Source organism: Cyprinodon variegatus, unplaced genomic scaffold (genome assembly GCF_000732505.1).
Source record: "Cyprinodon variegatus isolate N-32 unplaced genomic scaffold, C_variegatus-1.0 Scaffold79, whole genome shotgun sequence".
Taxonomy (NCBI): domain Eukaryota; kingdom Metazoa; phylum Chordata; class Actinopteri; order Cyprinodontiformes; family Cyprinodontidae; genus Cyprinodon; species Cyprinodon variegatus.
In genome coordinates, this window is record NW_015150532.1 from 1,053,397 (window position 1) to 1,070,997 (window position 17,601).

Genomic DNA, 17,601 nt, shown 5'->3' on the forward strand with positions numbered 1-17,601 from the left:
CACAGTTTACAAGATGACTGGTTATTTTTGTATATATTTTTTTCTCTTCCTAAGGGTGTGGGATGCTAATTAACTTTTCTAATTTTTCTACACAGTAAAAAAAATGTTATCAGCATTTTTGTTCATGATTACCTCTGGCTTTAATGTTTTATGGAACCATTATTTATCCTGCACTTGTTGCTATTGCACTTCTGTTTAGACCTAAACTGCATTTCGTTACCTTGTACCTGTACCAGTGTGATGACAATAAAGTTGAATCTAATCTAATCTAATAATCTTATTCTATATTATTTTTAACTGTCATTATGTGTGAAGTTTTTGCTTTACAAAGTGATAGACTTTTACTTGTTTTATTAATTATAATAAGTACAATAAGTACATAACCTATCCTATTTTGGATAGCATAAAAATTCAGTATTTGCGTTAAATATTTAGCGGAGCAGTGCCATTTTCTTAGTGATTGCACTTAGTTCTTAAAAATCGCACTGAAATTTGATGACGCTAAAGAAAAGCTCCAGGCGGCACTGTCCCGTAACTCTCAGTACTGCGGTCGAAAGGGATTTGGCCATAAAAGCCTGGAAACCAACAGAGACAGACCCTCTGACCAAACAGACCCAGTTTCACTCTGTGCCACATTCTAATGTCAGCTGGAGGAAGAGGCCTTCGCTGTTTAATTTTTACGCCACAGTGTCACTCTCTGTCGCAGGCAACCACACACAATGCATGTATTCATCCAACATGAACAGGACAGTAATGGGCCGTTTTTAGCACATGATGCAAGAAAGCCCAAAACGTCTCATCACGAAATAATCGGTTCTTTCAGTCCCAACACTGACAGAGGTTTTTGTCACTGTTAACACACCTGCTATGATTTCTTCAGCAGGATGACCTCATAACGTGCCACTGCATACAGCAATAATTAGGAGCGCTGACAGCCAAGATGCCATTTTTGCTGCAGAACGTGTTTGACGAGCTCCACTAGAATATAATACTCAGCTGCCAACATGGGAGGCTATTGCTTCATAGACAAAAGCTCCCAGACCTGCATGGAAACTAAACTGGAGCCTACACTCTAAAAACTGCCCGGTTACTTCATTAATTCTTGTTTTTGTTTTTTTTTCTCACTGAAGGGACAGAAGCTTGTTAGTTCTAACCAAACAGTATGACTCGGTGGTAGAATATTTTCATTAACTAACCAAACTGGAATTATTTTGGACTCTTTCTAAGAATAAAATAAGAAAAGGTGAGTTTTTTTTAAAATGATATAATAAAGGTATATAGAATGATCTTTTATTTTCCGGGTGGATAAATAAGTGGTCCTCCTAATTGTCAATCATTCTGGCGATATATTTACATAAGGCTGTCCTATCTGCTTATTCTGTTAGCTACCTTTTACTGGACAGGCGTATACTTGAGGTGAGCTACGGTTTCAGACAGTCATTCAAAATGGCCGAGGGTCGTAAGAGAAAAAGTGTTTATGAAGTGTATATGAAGAAAGGAAAGGCCTCAGGAGAGGCAGATATATCCCAAAATGCTTTGCGCAGAGAGCTCTCCTTGCAAAGCATTATGGGATTTGCCGTCACAGCAGCTCACTGTCTGCACCACGCAGTGGAGAAGGAGTTACGTGACCAACGAGGCGCAAAAAGCAGTCGTCATCTGTCTGAACGGTAAGTTAACTGAGTTCTCTATAAAGTCCACTATATAGTCCGCACTCTATATAATGACTTTAGGGGTTTGATGGGTTGGCGTCTACGTTCGGTTACAGGGTTGTGCATGTGCATTTTTTTAAAGTGGAGAGGGCTGGTCTTTTAAGAAATGCATGTAAATCCTCCACTATGCCTTTAAAACTAGAGAAAAACTGATTCAGATTTTTGTAAAGCTTATACTAATTATTTGGACATAATTTTTGCCTGCCCCCAATATACAGTATGCTTCCTTTCTCCATTTTTATAATAAAAATGACAAAGTAAAACAAATATTAGGCAAGTCTTGTTTTAAACAAAAATAACCATTTATCCTAAAACAAACAAAACAATTGGATAGCAAATGCAGGGAAATGGCAATTCATGTGCTTCACGTCTCAAGGCATGGCTGCTTTATGCACTAATTATTCAGCAAACATTTTGTGCGTATCAGTTGATAACAATACAAGAAAAAACGCAAATATTGGCTGAAAATATCATCCAACTGATGATCTATCTTTTACTTCTTAACAATGCTAACATCAGCAAATTTCTGTTTAGCATATCAAGCCAGAGCTAGCTACATTCTAATGTAATAAAAGATGTTACAATATTATCTAGACATGTAACATACTATAAATGCATTGATTAAAACAAATTACCAAGAAAGTTGTCAAAATATATATATATATATATATATGCACAATGGGGCAGTTGCTATCACTGTTTCCTTGCACGGTTTACATGAGGTAATCCTGTTTTCTTCCACCTTCCAAAAACATGCTTTTTAGCTTAGTTGGCCGCGCTAAGTTGTCTCTAAAACAACTGACATCCATACAGCTGTTTTCTCCTGCATACCCTGCCCCTTGGCCCTTAACCACTGGGGTTAGGAATTAGGGACCAAGCTCACCCCACAAGGTTGAAACAAATGAAGAAAATGAACAAACTGATAAAAAATCCCTCCATTTAAAGCGAATATTTCTTGTTTGTTTAATGAGGTTATGCAATATTCTTATCAGCATAATGTTTTGTTGCCTTGACAGTAGATCCTCGTGACAATAAACCATCTTTGGGTTTGAAAAACAAACAGTTTTCGGGTTCAGACTAGTAACGCAAGCCTGTTGTGAATCAGGAACTGCCATCAATCTCAAATGACCTTTTTTAACCAGCAGTTATAAGAACGGAGTTACCAGTGGTGGATCAAATGAAGGTCTGAGTCCTTAAAAAAGAAAAACTGTCTGTTTATTTAGCTCCAAACAAAAAGCTATGAAATCGTAACACACCACTGCACATGGCACCCATTCTCGTAGGTTAGGTATGCAAAACAATTTACAGAACCAGTTAAGTATGCAACTGACAAAATAACATCTTTTCGCCTCATGGCGCCCCCAGGCAATGGCGCCCTTGGCAGGATGCCATATGCCTCCAAAAAAAAAAAGTCGCTGGTAGTTACAACAGTGATCAAACTTTAATTACAATCTTCTCAGTGAGTACATGCCCTAACCCCTGGATGCCTGAAACAAGGTCTTTAGGTTTGATGAATTCAGGCAATTTTTTCCATTCATGCCCTGCAAGGATTTTTTTTCAGCTGCTTCAGCTGAGCCGAGGGGAGCTGAATGAAACCGTCTGGGATGTTCCATTATGATTTACGGGGGGGATCCGTGTAAAATACAAATTTACAAAGCTGAAATTCAGCGCGTCGAGGAGAAAATGTTGAGATTATCGTCAAACATTTCTTTCTAATGATTGTGCGGTTTGATACGGAGTGCGTGTGTTTTATGGGGTATGGACTGGTGCAGAAGGAAAGACTATCCCCTCCCTGACTTTAGCAGGTTGGTCTGCGCCAAGATGATGTCTGAGCAGCAGTTTAAAGCCGCTGCACTTCCGAGAGGAGCTGGAGAGGAGCTTCGCCGCACAGAGAGGAGGCACGGCCACCAGACAATCTCTAAAAAAGGAAAGAATAAATCCTCAGCCTTTGACAGGCTATGTTGAGACAAAACATCTGGACTAGGGGATGTTTTCCAACTCGGAATCAAAAGGAGATATCTTTTTCTTTCAATCTATGCGGGACGTTGCGTCTGCACCGAAGAACCAGCCTAGATCAGTTTATTCTTTAAACTAAAAGTTTAATTTTTTTTTTAAATAACTAAAAACAAAGAAAGTGCAACTGCTGGAAAACCGGAATGGTTTATCCTCCCGACGCTTTATTCTACATCGAAATGGATCAAGCACCACCAGGTAAGTTAGGGTTAAACTCAGGCAGCCATTGTCTGCTCTGCGGGTCTATGAAAGCTTTTTTTTCTCCTTCTTCTTTGCAAGCATCCTCTTCTGTCATATCTGTAATGAAGATGATCAAATGCTGCACACATGCAGAGGGGGTTGAATGCCCATCTCCAGGGCGCTGCGCTCCCCCAGCGGCGTTGCCCTGGCGCGCATAGCGCAATTCACTTGGCAATTACGTAATAGTTCTCAGAGGATCGGGCTCAGCCTGCTCTCCTTTTTTCTTTTGTCTCGGCGCGCGCTCGCAGGGCTGGCTGTGGCCGAGCCGATCGGGGATTCAGACACAAGAAAAAGAAAAAAGGGGAAGGAAAAGAAAATAAATGCGCACGGATGTGTTGGAGAGAAGAGGCTGGTTAATGAGCGACTCCATGAAACGAGCGCTTTGTCCTCCTCCTCCGCAGCCAGCCGTGTTTAATTTGTCCGCCTGCTTCTGAAAGTAGGCTGCAGACCCATCGGTCTCATGACCAACAGATTTTCACTGTATTACTTTAACTAATGCGTTATTACTCTGGTATAACTGGGTTAAGATCTGTGAAGTTATAATAATGCAGATTTAGCGTCACAAATTGATGTTTATACTGATTGTCAAAAGGCATCCATCATTTTAATCTGCAGTTTAGGTCCAAATTAATGAGGCGAACAGTTGCATTTTTTGGGGGGTATGGGTGACATGTCTCACTCTCCAGGGTGGCATGAACCCAAGGGGCGGCTGGAGGAGCCCACATAAAAAAAGAGGGGGCCAAAAGTTGTCATTCTGTCTTTTTTTATTCTTATTTGCATGTTTAGTCAGTTGTAAGTTAACCTTCTGACCTGTGTTGTATGCATTGAAAGTGCAGAATTGGGTTACGCCTGCACCTTCTGTTTAAAGTTGGTGTCAGATCCAACACTTTTAATTCACAATTGAATGAAAGATGTTACATGTCTTCTTTTCTGATGTGCAAAATGCAAGCGGATTTTTCCTGTCCAAATACAACCTTTATTATGCTTCTGGGTGACAAAAATAGATTTTTTTTACATATGCATCCACTGTTTACCTTTACCTCTCTTTATTCTATATTTTTACCCAAAACTAATAATCAGATAAGTTTCATTAAAAAAAAAAAAAAATCCTTTTTTGTAATCTGTTTTACTGTTACTGTGTGTAAAGTTGAAGGGGAAGGTGTGTGTGGAGGCTCTCCCATGGTAGCCATTTATGCTGGATAAACCTACTCCCTTAAAGGTCAAGATTTCATGAAAACTACTAGAGAAAAAGCTGGGTTTGGGTCAGAAGTAGTATTTAATTACGAAACATTAAATTCCTCTCCCTGACCCATCCCAAGGATGTTAGTCTTGGCAGTCAGTGTGGTGTTCTGGCAGAGGGGGCCGGACGGAGAGAGACAAAGGAGGAGGAGGAAGTTGCGCAGATTTAATTTTTCAGAGTCCGCCGCATTCATGCCTCCTGCACCTGCCTTTTGCTTCTCCTGAGATCAGAAAAAAGAAGGTGAGCGGATGCTGCAAAACAGCCTCAGTTCCTCCCCCTTACTGCCTCATGAAAGGCACATTTCTCCTTTTCCACTTTTGGCAAATGCTTCACTTTTAACTGGAAATGGTTATGAACAACGAGGAGTTTTTAAATGATAGTAGTGGTGATTATTGATGGGTTTTTTTAGAGCTGTGGGACAGTTTGAGTTGGTCTCTAGAAGCAAAAAAAGCTGAGAAAAATTGTCCAGCTCTAGTGATAATTGCTGTTGCAACATTTTCAACAATTAAAAATTTATCGCCACAACTTCTATAGAGATAATGACCCCACTCAAGAGTTTTCCTGATGGTATGGCCTCTTGACATCTGTTGGAAACATGCCTGGGCTTGCCCCCAGATCCTAACCAGTTCCATCAGGCATGGCTGTTTCAAGAAGTGGGTGTATGTCTACTGGTGAGAAATGGGAGGAGCGGTAATATTTATGGGTTCATCATATGACGACTGTCCTCTACGAAATAGTTTTTTAAAATTATTTCTTAAGTCTTATTTTATTTTTTATTTCCTTTGTGCATAGCTCTTCCTCCCCGGTCAACAAAACCAGCGATGTCCACCACGAACAACAACAACAACAGCTGCCTTTCCCCACCTGTCTGTTCTCTGCAGGATGCCGATTGGTACTGGGGAGATATAACAAGGTAGTTCAACATTTGTACTGGAATCATGAATTTTATTTTTTTAAACCCAAAGCTTTGGAATGTAATCATTCATTAGTGAGACGCATCTTCTGATTTTTGTCCTTAGGGATGAGGTGAACGAGAAGCTTCGAGACATGCCTGATGGCTCCTTTCTGGTTAGGGACGCTTCCACAAAGATGCAAGGCGACTATACTTTGACCTTAAGGTAAGTTCGAGGAGAAAAAGAAAAAAAAGAAGAGAAATTCCACTCACATCTATTTTAAACCAATCTAATGACGCGTTCGCTGTTCCTCCATTGCAGGAAAGATGGACTCAACAAGCTAATTAAGATCTACCACCATGAGGGGAAGTACGGCTTCTCGGACCCCTTCACGTTTACGTCGGTGGTGGAACTCATCTGGTACTACCAGCACCACTCGCTGGTGGAATACAATGCTACGCTGGATCTGATGCTCACGCATCCAGTGTCCCGTTTCCAGCAGGTTAGAAAAGTCAGCCCGGAAAATAGTTTTCCAAACTAAGTGCATGCAATTTTTTATTTTTTTTTTGACCGTGAATCAATTTTGACTTTAGGTAAAGGAAGACAGTCTTGATGTAGCTGGCAGAAAGCTCAAAGAGGTCCACAATCAGTACCAGGAGAAGTCAAAAGAGTTTGACCGTCTTTACGAAGCCTTCACCAAGACCTCACAGGTAGCAAAATCGTTTTATGAGTCAGCATCTTTCATTAGAAATCAGGTTCATATGCGATTTTTCTTACATTTCACCTTTTCTGTCATAAAGGAGATCCAAATGAAGCGCACGGCCATAGAGGCCTTCAACGAGGCGATGTTGATCTTTGAGGAGCAATGTCGCGAGCAGGAGCGATACGGGGAGGAGTTCGAGAGGAACAGTCATTCAGAAGGAGCTGATAATGATTTGGAGAGGTGCTTAAACATGATATATTGTACCAAAATATATGCATATATGTTTTGCGTCTGGCTGACATTTGCTTCCCACCTCCGTAGCTTTTTGATCAATTATGAAAAGCTGAAGTGCCGACTTGGAGAGATCTACGACAGCAAACTGCACCTGGAGGAAGACTTGAGGACACAGGTGGAGGACTACAGAGAGACTGACAGGAAGATTAACAACTTGCGGCCAGACCTCATCCAGCTCCGTAACATCAGAGATCTGTATCTCAAGTGAGTATTTGCGGTGACCCGTGCAAGCTCAATAACAAAACAAAGCTTACGCAAGTAGACTTTTGCAGTTACTGCACATTATACATTTAAAAATTCACATCTTCCTCCAGCTGGCTTAATCACAAAGGGGTACGGCAGAAACGCATAAATGACTGGCTTGGGATACACAGCGACAGCCTTGACGAGTAAGTTTTAACAAACACCAGAAAACAGAAAGTTGTTTTTAGAAAGTGTTGCCTTTATCGTAATATTATTTTACCCGTTCTTCCAGCACGTACGTATTAAAGGGAGACGAGAAGAATTTACCACATCATGATGAGGCGAGTTGGTTTGTCGGGGAACTGAGCCGAACACAAGCGGAGGAGATGCTTCACGGCAAAATTTCCGGCACATTTCTGATCCGAGAGAGCAGCAAGCAGGGCTGCTACGCTTGCTCTGTCGTGTAAGTAGTCAGTTTTGGAGACACTTTCATATGAAGTAATGGTGGAATGAATTTAAGTGCCGTGACATATCGGCTCCACTGTAGTTCTTGTGGAAGGTTAGTCCGTCTCTTGAAGAGCTGTCCTGTTACTGTTAGCAATGCACAAGCAGGTCTAAGCTATACATGGAGGTCGGGTATGAAGGTGTCAACTTTAAGACTGAAAACTTCTCCGGCTAGTAGACACCTAGCTACAACAGGCATTATTGAACCCTCCGCATCATGGCAGCATTTTGTCAGTCAACAGCTGCTTTAGGTTGCTTCAGAGCTCAGAAGACGCGCCAGCAGCACTTTATAGGTCTGCTGTATGGGACCACTTTGCATTTAGAGTGACCTACGATGACGGCGGAAAGAAAGTTGTGGATAAAAGTGCAACAGTGTGCAAGCATTGTGCAACACGTTTTGTTTATGCTAACAGCAAAACGACCAACATGTCATGCTAACAATCAACATATACCGAACCAAACCAAAAACCATGACCACAAAACCGTGAACCGAACCGAACCGGACCATGGATTTTGTGAACCGTTCCACCCCTAGGCTTGACCAATCACAGCGTGCGACGCGGGACAGTACGATGTGCGACTCTCCGCACCAGAATTACCCATAATACAGCTAGCATAATGAAAAGCCGCCAATTGCAGCACAGCAAAGTTGCAATGAAAATTAAGAACATATTGGAGAGCACATCTTATATCCTCCGATTTTTTTTAGTAAAACCGTCAGAAATTGTTGACTGGAGAATTTCTTTGAAGCGCGACATGTTTCACGGACAACAAATTACAAAAATAGAGCACGCAGCTTGGATTTTTTTTGCCTCACATCCCTAGTTGTCTGATTTGTTTAAAACTGATGTGGCTGACCTTATTGCAAAAAGCCACACCGTTTGACAAAATGTTGAATTTTTTTATGAGATTTACCGTAATTTTCGGACTATAAGCCGCGACTTTTTCCCCATTTTTCGACCTTGCGGCTTATATAACAATGTGGCTTATCTATGGACTTTTACAGCTAACGGCCACTACGGTAAGACCTAAATCTATGGATTTTACCATCCACCATATTGATGTCACATTTGCTTCAGCACACAAGTACGGTAGCCGTGCGTGCGGGAATGTGGAGGTCCTACGGAAGCAGACTTCTACTGCGAGTGGTACGAGACAGAGCGACAGCGAGAAAGACGGACATTGCGAGCGTAAGACAGTTTGTGTTAAACATAAAAACCTGCGGTTTATAGTCCGGTGCGGCTAGTATATGTACAAATCATGCTATTTAGCTTCTGTGGCTTATATTCAGGTGCGGCTAATAGTTCGAAAATTACGGTATGTAAAAGAGAAAAAGGTTGAGATTTAGAAAACTTTCGATTTGAGTTGTTAGAACAGAAAAAGCATCTTCTGTGCATTATTGTTTATTAGGTCCCTTTCAGAAAAGTACGAAACCAATATATAAACCAATCAAATCTAAACTGGGAAAATTTAAATTAAATTCAGATTAATATTTTTCAACATGATTTGTGAAGGATTTGAAGATTCCCTAAAATAGAGCCTTGTTTTTTTTCTGTTGCTCATTCATTTTCTTTCCTTCCAACAGTGTGAACGAAGAGGTGAAGCATTGTATGATCTACAGCACGCCGCTTGGATACGGCTTCGCCGAGCCCTACGACGCCCACTGCTCGTTAAAAGACCTCGTCCTGCACTATCACCTGCACTCCTTAGCCCAACACAATGACGCCCTGGATGTCCGGCTGCTGCACCCCGTGCACGCCAAAGCTGCAGCCCCCGCTTCTCAACACTCTGAGGAGCACAAACTGTTACAGACTCCCAAACACATGTCGCCAGGACTGCCCCCTGCAGCGCCGGAGATGTAACCGCAGCGGGAAAGAGACTTGCTCTTCACATCCTGTGAGAAGGACTGCATTGAAAGGTGCATCGTGTAAAGGTTTTGCACTACGGTGATTCCATCAGCTTTTGTGAATGGGATCTCACGCATTTGAAGTGGGACCGGAACTTGAATGTCAGCCTGACTGTTTCACACCAGTTTTCTACTTCACGTTTAGTGCCGTCTGTTCAAACGCCCCCCTTTTCCTCTGGGTAGGGAAGTTAACGACCGGAAGTTTGTTCACTGGCGTCGGGTGCTGCACCTTCGAGTTCGACGTAGCTGGAAATGTCCATTTCCTGGATGGGAAATTGATTCAGCTCTACAGATGTAACCAATGTTAAATGTTTTGGATTGCTACTACAAAGTGCATTTGTGAGGGGGGTTTTACAATGAAAAACATAACAACACAGTGCTGTTAAAAGGTTGGTATCAGTTAGGTTGGTTAAAATACCAGGTGTGAATATGTTAAAAAGTCATGGTGCATCCTAACTACTTGGCCCTTTTTTGTAAAAGCATTCATATACAGTGGATAACTATATAGCATTAACATACTGTAGAAAACCATTGTAAAAGCGTACTCAATGTTGTACCCATTGACCAAAGCACTTAATAGTGAGCAAAACTACATCCCTGTTTAGTGTGGTATCTGCATTTTGGCAAGGGTAGGGCAATGTATGTACACCTGCTGATGTGCTGATCGAAACATAATCTGAAGTACTGTATGTTATATTCTGTTACTCAAAGAAGTATAAGCTTTTTGTATTCTATATATATTTTTTCTATAAACACGCCACAAGATGAAAGCTTGAAGAAAGTGCAATCCAACAGTATTTCTATTGTTGCAATGTTATGTCGGGAAAGACGGAGGTGGTGAAGGTGTCGCTGTTGTGAGAGGTTGACATTTTGCCACGAAAATGCTCTCTCCTCTCCCCCCCACCGGGTGGTTTGTTGGGATTGCACGCGGCCTCCGATGTTTGTGTGAACTGCCAGAGGTCCGGAAGTATCCTGCCTCCTTTACTTGAATTGTGGCGTTGCTCTAGCTATGAATGTTCTTTTTTTTTTTTTTTCCATAACACGCAGCCTACATAGCCTAAGAGGAAAGGAACCATGTTATACCTGGCACATTTTTTTTTTTATCAAGGTAAAGGACACTCTGTATAGAGATGCTATAAGATGTATTGCTCATGTTGGTTTCATTGGAGGAGGTTGATGGATCCTCTTGAGAAATATTACTCCACTGGAGGACTGAGGAAGCTCCTCGAGTAAAGCTAAGAAATGTGAGATTCTGACCTTCATCTTGCTGAAAGACAATAAACTGAAAAAGGTTTTGTCAGCCTATGAAGTCGTACGTGTCTTTATTTTTCAAAAACTCCCACTTTGTGACACTTGAAAGCATTGCAGAGGAGTTTTAACACTCTAAACCAGGGGTGTTATTGACTTTTAGATCAGCTGTATAAGTGAAACTTCTGATTTCATATCATTGACAAAGAGCATGCTGCTCAGTTATAATTACCTCCCATAGATTTGTCACTTAAAGCCACTTTGTGTAGTTTTAGAAGAATAAATGCCTCTTCTTCCTGATGTGATAGCTTATTTTTGGATCTTGAGGGCTGCAAAAATGGTCATAGGCACGGTAAATCTGTCCCTCTGACCTTGAGCTTGACTAAATCTATGGTACTACTTGTTTATTGAAAGAAAAACCCACAATAGTAACAGAAATAATAAATCTGGCAAAAGTCATAAATATGAAAATGAACAATTTAGTCAGATATTGCTCTCCAACTATGCTTCCATGGAATGACAAAAAATAAACTAATAAAACCAGCCTGGTGAAATAATGATACCCTCAACTTAATATTTTGTTGCACAACCTTTTAAGGCAATCACTGCAATCCTGTAAGTGTAAAAAAAACCTTCTGCTCTGATCAGCAGATATTTTGGTCCACTCCTCATGAGCAAATTGCTCCAGTTGCCTCAGTTTGTGTTTTGGCTCAAGACCTATGATTGAGACCAAGGTTTTTAACACATTATGCCTTCATGTTATGAGGGATTTTAAGGGGTTCCCTAAAATAGAGCTCCACATATCCATCTGGAAACCTTCCGTTAAAGTACTTTTGTGAAGGGGCGAAAATACTGGTTAGCTGATTGGCCTATGTTGGTGATAGATGGGCCAAATAAACCAATCAGATCAACGAAGCATATGACGTACTAACAGAGCGACGATGAAAACACAACCACAAGCCAGGCTACTCTTGCCGAAACCAGTCGGGAGAAGAGCAAAAACATCTTTTCCTCTGAGAAAAGCCTCCAGAGCAGTGTTTTGCTCTTCTTTCAGTGAAGAAATACTCTGTAATTCCGATAAAACTTGCTCGATAGCCACGCTAACGCTAGTTTCATCGGCTGAAGCCGCCATGTTCTTTAGACTGAACTGTCGCGCTTCTCGTTGCATCACACCTCAACCCGCCTCAAAGCCAACGCTGATTGGACGTTCGTTTGGTGAACGGCCCCAAATTTTCTTTAACGGAGAGTCTCCAGACTGATTTGCGAGTGAAACCTTGAAAGCTCGCGAGATCAGGATGGTCTCACAAGGCTACCTTGTTATGCCTTCATGTTCCAGAGTAGGGAAAGTGTTCTTTTCTTAATTTATTTTGCTGTCTATAAAAATAGAGCTGAGGTCCCTTGCCAAAACTTTTATTTTTGTCTCCTTTGTCCATATGCATTCTCCCAGAAGCTTTGTTTCTTATCAACATGCGGTTTGTCTTCCTTGTCTTCTTTGGTCACCCACCATTAAGTCTACTTTAACTCAAACAAAGTTGTGATCTGACACTGATATTCATTGAGCTTAGATTTCATCCGTAATCTCTTTAGAAGTTTTTCTCAGCTCTTTTTCTTACCATCCATATTATCTGTCTCTTTGGTTTGCCATAAATGTTTCCTCCTGAGGCCATGTCCAGGAAGTTTTTTGCAGTTCCATGGATCTTTAATTTCTAAATAATATGTCTAATTGTAGTCACAGCAACATCAAGCTGCTTGTAGATTATTGGAGCTTATTTCCTCTCCCTTTAACAAGATGTAAATTTTCTTTCTAATCTCCTAAAACAACTCTTTCCATCACACCCTCTGGTCCATGTTGAGTGTGGTACACACCATGTCACCAAACAGCATAGTGTCTACCTGTAGCCCTATATATATAGGCCCACTGACTGATGACAAGATTGGAGACACTTTTGATGACAATCAAAGGAAACAACCTTAGTTAACGTGTCTATTTGCTTATGTTATTTGCAGTCTTTTTTAAGGGTTTTTTCTTTTCTTCTCCATGCCTGTTTTATGGGTTTAACTTTTTTAAGCCATTAAGTTGAAGCATGGTTGATAAGCAAAGTGACTTTTTATTTGTTCTTACTTTTGTGGGATTCGATTTCTGTGACAATTGTGGGTTTTCCTTTCATTAATGAAAAGAAGAAGACAAAATAAACGTTTTTGGCCTTTCAAATCATTACAGTGGCTAAGAGCTAGGGAAAATCAAAAATCATCACCTGATTTTGTATTCAAATTGTATTCAAAATCCTCTTTCTTATGATTTTCTTTAAAGAAAACTGCTATACAGACCTCTGATAACACCATTTGCATTTTACAAGTTGACACGATCCCCCACAAGTAAACTTTATTTTCACATTTTTATCAATTTCCTAACTAATATTCGGGAAAGTGTAAAACCATGCGGTTTAACAGCCATATGAGTTATGAAGCAATTTACAAACTGCAATGAAAACACCTTTATCACATCACATGATTCACATGATGGTCAACTGGATGTTATCACAGGCAGGAAAGACGAAAAAAGGACAGGTGATAGAGAGGTGCTGTTATCAGGTAAACAAACTTATTCATATCTGATTTAGTTGCATTCCTAATTTAATGAAAAAAAACATTTGCAAATGTTTGTGAGTTTTTTTTTAGTCATTAGCAAGACATTTCACTTTTGTGCACATTCTTAGGGAAAAGGCAATTGTGTTATGTGCAAGTAAAATATGTGTATTCAATTATTGAACAGGTCAAAATACATACTGTTAAAGATCAGCAAAGGTGTCTAAAGTTTGCCATTCCTCTATCAAAAGTAGTCTAAAAGCCTATTTCTAGGATCATAGTAGTTCAGAAAGCATAGGGGGCATTGGAGGACACTCTGTGGACAGATAGAGGAGAGAGGAAGTGATGAGGACAATGGCAGGATGTGTGCAGACTCTTTCTGTACTCTAGCTGCCATTAAGTCACCAGAAAAATATGCATCCAGCTAGCTTTGCAAGGAATGCAGTATCTTGAAAAATAACTTTCACTTAAATGCTTTGTTGAAAGGAATGTCATTTCCCTCTACGCCAGCTTTGAAACATCCTGAGTTCTCTCCTCCATTGTGTATTCGACAGTCATCAACTTTGTTATCTGATAACTACACTGAGCTAATCGGTTCTGAATTTATCGAACAAGACTCAGACAGCCGTTTGTTACCCATTTGGATTTTGTGGATACGGCCGTTGATGACCCTAGATGGCACTACTACGAGTCCTTTGTGACCTCAGCAACAGGTGGCCTCTTTCAAGCATCACATGAGGTCTGCATTCGATACGGATTACTGAGGCACTGTTCCAGGGGACGGATTACTCCTTGTTACCTGTGTCAGCTCGGAAGGCTCTGCCGGGATTGACCATATGCACTGAAGATAGATGGACAGGACAAAATGTACCAAAGCTGAGTCATCCACAGGCTTCGTGAGAGTCTAAAAGACAGAGAGGGAGTGGGTGGAGGGACAGGAAAGAGAAGGAAAAGGAAAAAAGTGTTCAGGGCAGACATTTCTTACACATTTGCCAAATTCAACTTATTCAATAAAAAAAAAATAAAAAAACAAGACTTGTGTCAAAGCTAGTATTTTGGCATTTTTAAGCTGGCATTTGTTCAGCTTGTATCTTAAGTTTAGTTGTAGTTATTTGTTTTTGTTACTAGTATTTATCAGTAAAATAGTTTTGCAGGATGTCATTTTGCAGCATCACATGGTGTATCCTGCCACACTTCCCATTACAAACAGTAACCACGCAAAATACAGCTGAAAAAGGCTGTAATAAAGTGCGACATTTACAATCTATGATGAGGCTTAAAAGTATAGTGGAGGAAAAAACCCGCCCTGTCCACTTTTATTTTTTTAAAATGCACATGCACAACCCTACAAGCATGTGCAAGAGCATGCACGAGCACATTTCTCCTCGTGAACGCTCTGTTTAACATCTTCCACTATACTTTTAAGTTTAAACATGATCTAGGGGTTGAAAAAAACTTTATGCATCAAGTTTAATTTTAGCTTAAAAAAAGAGGAATATTTTGGGCGACCTGATCATTCAAACACAACAAACTTGCAGTCAATGCAACAGACAAGCTTAGGCAGAGGGATTTACACACAATATTAGCCTCAGTTTGGTATATTATAATAGTTGAACGCTTTCTTAGAAGAGTAATAATGAACCAATGCCCCTATATAAAACTACATGCAACTCATTACCTGGAGTCCTCACCTAATTAGTGAATGCTTTCTTAGCATAAATCCAGGGGTTCCATGAATTTTTTTTTTTTTTTTAGAACATTAGTAACAAACAGCAACATGAAGACCAAAGAACACAGCAGATGGGTCAAGGAGAAAGTTGAGAATGGTTTGAATCAGCTTTACTTAAGCTAAAACAAAAGGGTGAGTTCTTTGCTGAAAGAAAAAGCAGGAGAACTGCCACTCGCATTTTGCCACATGCCATGTGAGGATGTGGTAGTAACTCTGCTACAAAAAACGACTTTTTATGCTCAAAGGATTTTCGAGTGAAGAAAGTTCAAATGACAAATGATTTCACATGATGTGGTTTGCACAGTGCTGTTCAGTTGTACTGAGTTAGACCCAAAGTTGACTCTGGAATTTATCCTGGCTTTAGCAATGGAAATAAGGGGGATCAAAACAACACATCCCCACGCACTGAACCCTCCAATATAAACACAAAGTTGAATCAGCAAACGTTTGTTGTAGGTATGGTGGACATTCTAGCTCTGTGGTTCTCAATACTTGGTGAACTGATCTCTTAAATGCTTGCAGTAAGATAAAATATTTTTCTAGCAACATTTCAAACAAGCCAAGAGTCTCATTTTTGTCTGGGAGAGTTTTCAGTGGAAAAAGGAAAACAAGCCACATGCAAATGTTTGGAAAAAGAGACTTTAAACATTAGATAACTTTTACTGGGCTCTCAGTTCCTTAACATTTGGTCTTTGGGTCATGAAATGATCTCAATCTGACCTCATGTTTACCTAAACACATCAATTTTCAGGCAGTCATTATTTAGGTAACAAAAAAAAAAAAAAAAACATTTACAAAACTCTATGTGTAAAAAATATATTTCATCCTTTCTTTCTCCACAGGAGAAGCCAGATGCTTCCAATGTTATGCTTTTAATTAACTGGTCATCAGAACTCGAGCCAACCTGGAGGAGTTTTAGAAATCTGCACGTCAAGGCGAGAAGGCATCAGCAATGACCTTTGAGAAGCAATTGTTGCTGCAAACCAATCTGAAAATGTCCCCCCCAAGATGTGGATGTTCCAGCACTCAAAGAAATCAAAGAAACTCCACTTACCATGCCAGACTCTAGAGGTCTCAGCTAGCATGTTAAATGTTATGTGATGTCATGACATTGTTATCTGAGAAAGACTGAAAAAATGGCTTGTTTGCAGGGAATACAGAAACAAAATACCGCTGCTACTACTAAGATTTGCAAAGTTGGTTTTCTATAAGTAAACTGAATTCCAGAACAGCCATTCTGAGGCTTCTCCTGAGCACAATGGTGCTCTTCTTAGAAGTGGGGTCTTTCGCCATCCGCCGCCACCCTCCTCCGCTAGTCTAAATTATGACTCGTACTCCCTGAATTGACTTGGGTGTGAGTGTGTGTGTGGGTGTACTCCTATCTTGGCATTAGAGTGAAGACATTTTTTACAATTTCACCATCAATTTGAGGACGAAAAGTGAAGACATGTTGCTGGTCCTAACTTCCTATTTAGCTAACAGTTAGGTTTAGGGAACGGAGTTTAAGTCCACTTTACTTTGACTAATGATCATACAAATTTCAAGGCCTGATAACAAGTGCCAGTGGTTAATTGTGCTGTGTTCTATTAATTCAGAGGTGGGTAGTTCCTTTTCCTGATGGCTAATATCCTGTAATGCTTTAATGTGTCCTTGGTCCAGATCACCTGACTTCATTAATTAGATGATTATGAGGACTGGGGAAATTGGCTGCATGCTAATATTTGAGATGCAGCCATTTGATTTAGGAGTATTGGACCAAGGAAGAATCTAAAAGGTGCAGGATATCAGCCCTTGAGAAATTAAGTTGTCTTCCTCTGCATTAATTTAATTAAAATCAATAAAATTTATTAAGATAGCTCCAATTCAAAACACATGTTATCTGAACACACTTTACAGAAACAATTCAATCAGATCATACAGTCAGATTGGTTTAAAGTTTTCTGTCTAAAGAGACCCAGCTGATTGCATGCAGTCGTTGACTTTGCAGGATTCGCTCCTCCTGAATGAGCACATGATGAAGGTGTGCATTTGCTTGCATTGATTCATCAACATTACAGCAATCCCTCACACTTAGCATGCACGCAGAGACAGTGGAGACGAAAAACTCCCTTTTAAAAGGAAGAAACTTCCAGCAGAACCAGGCCCAGTGTGAGATGCGTTCTGCTTAGGTAGACTGGGGTTTGAGAAGAAAGAAGCAGACCCGCAAAAATAACATAAAAGCACTGATCCATAAATACTTTGCATGCAAGAAATGGTAGCTGTAAACTAGCTCCACAGGATGCTCGCAGTCTAGGAAAGAAACAGTTCAACAGATGAGGTCTTAGCCAATTTTACTCAAAACGCACAATAAAAA

The 17,601-nt window shown here is 40.4% G+C and overlaps 1 protein-coding gene across 1 annotated transcript; it reads left to right on the plus strand.

Annotated features, from left to right (window-relative positions):
- Positions 1 to 3,569: 3,569 nt before the first annotated feature.
- Positions 3,570 to 10,992, plus strand: LOC107083639 (phosphatidylinositol 3-kinase regulatory subunit gamma-like). The gene is made up of 10 exons (XM_015373008.1): positions 3,570 to 3,920; positions 5,995 to 6,115; positions 6,222 to 6,320; positions 6,417 to 6,597; positions 6,689 to 6,805; positions 6,896 to 7,038; positions 7,120 to 7,296; positions 7,407 to 7,481; positions 7,568 to 7,738; positions 9,365 to 10,992. Exons 1-10 carry the CDS (start codon positions 3,866 to 3,868, stop codon positions 9,639 to 9,641), a joined length of 1,416 nt encoding a protein of 471 aa, XP_015228494.1. The 5' UTR covers positions 3,570 to 3,865; the 3' UTR covers positions 9,642 to 10,992.
- Positions 10,993 to 17,601: the final 6,609 nt, after the last annotated feature.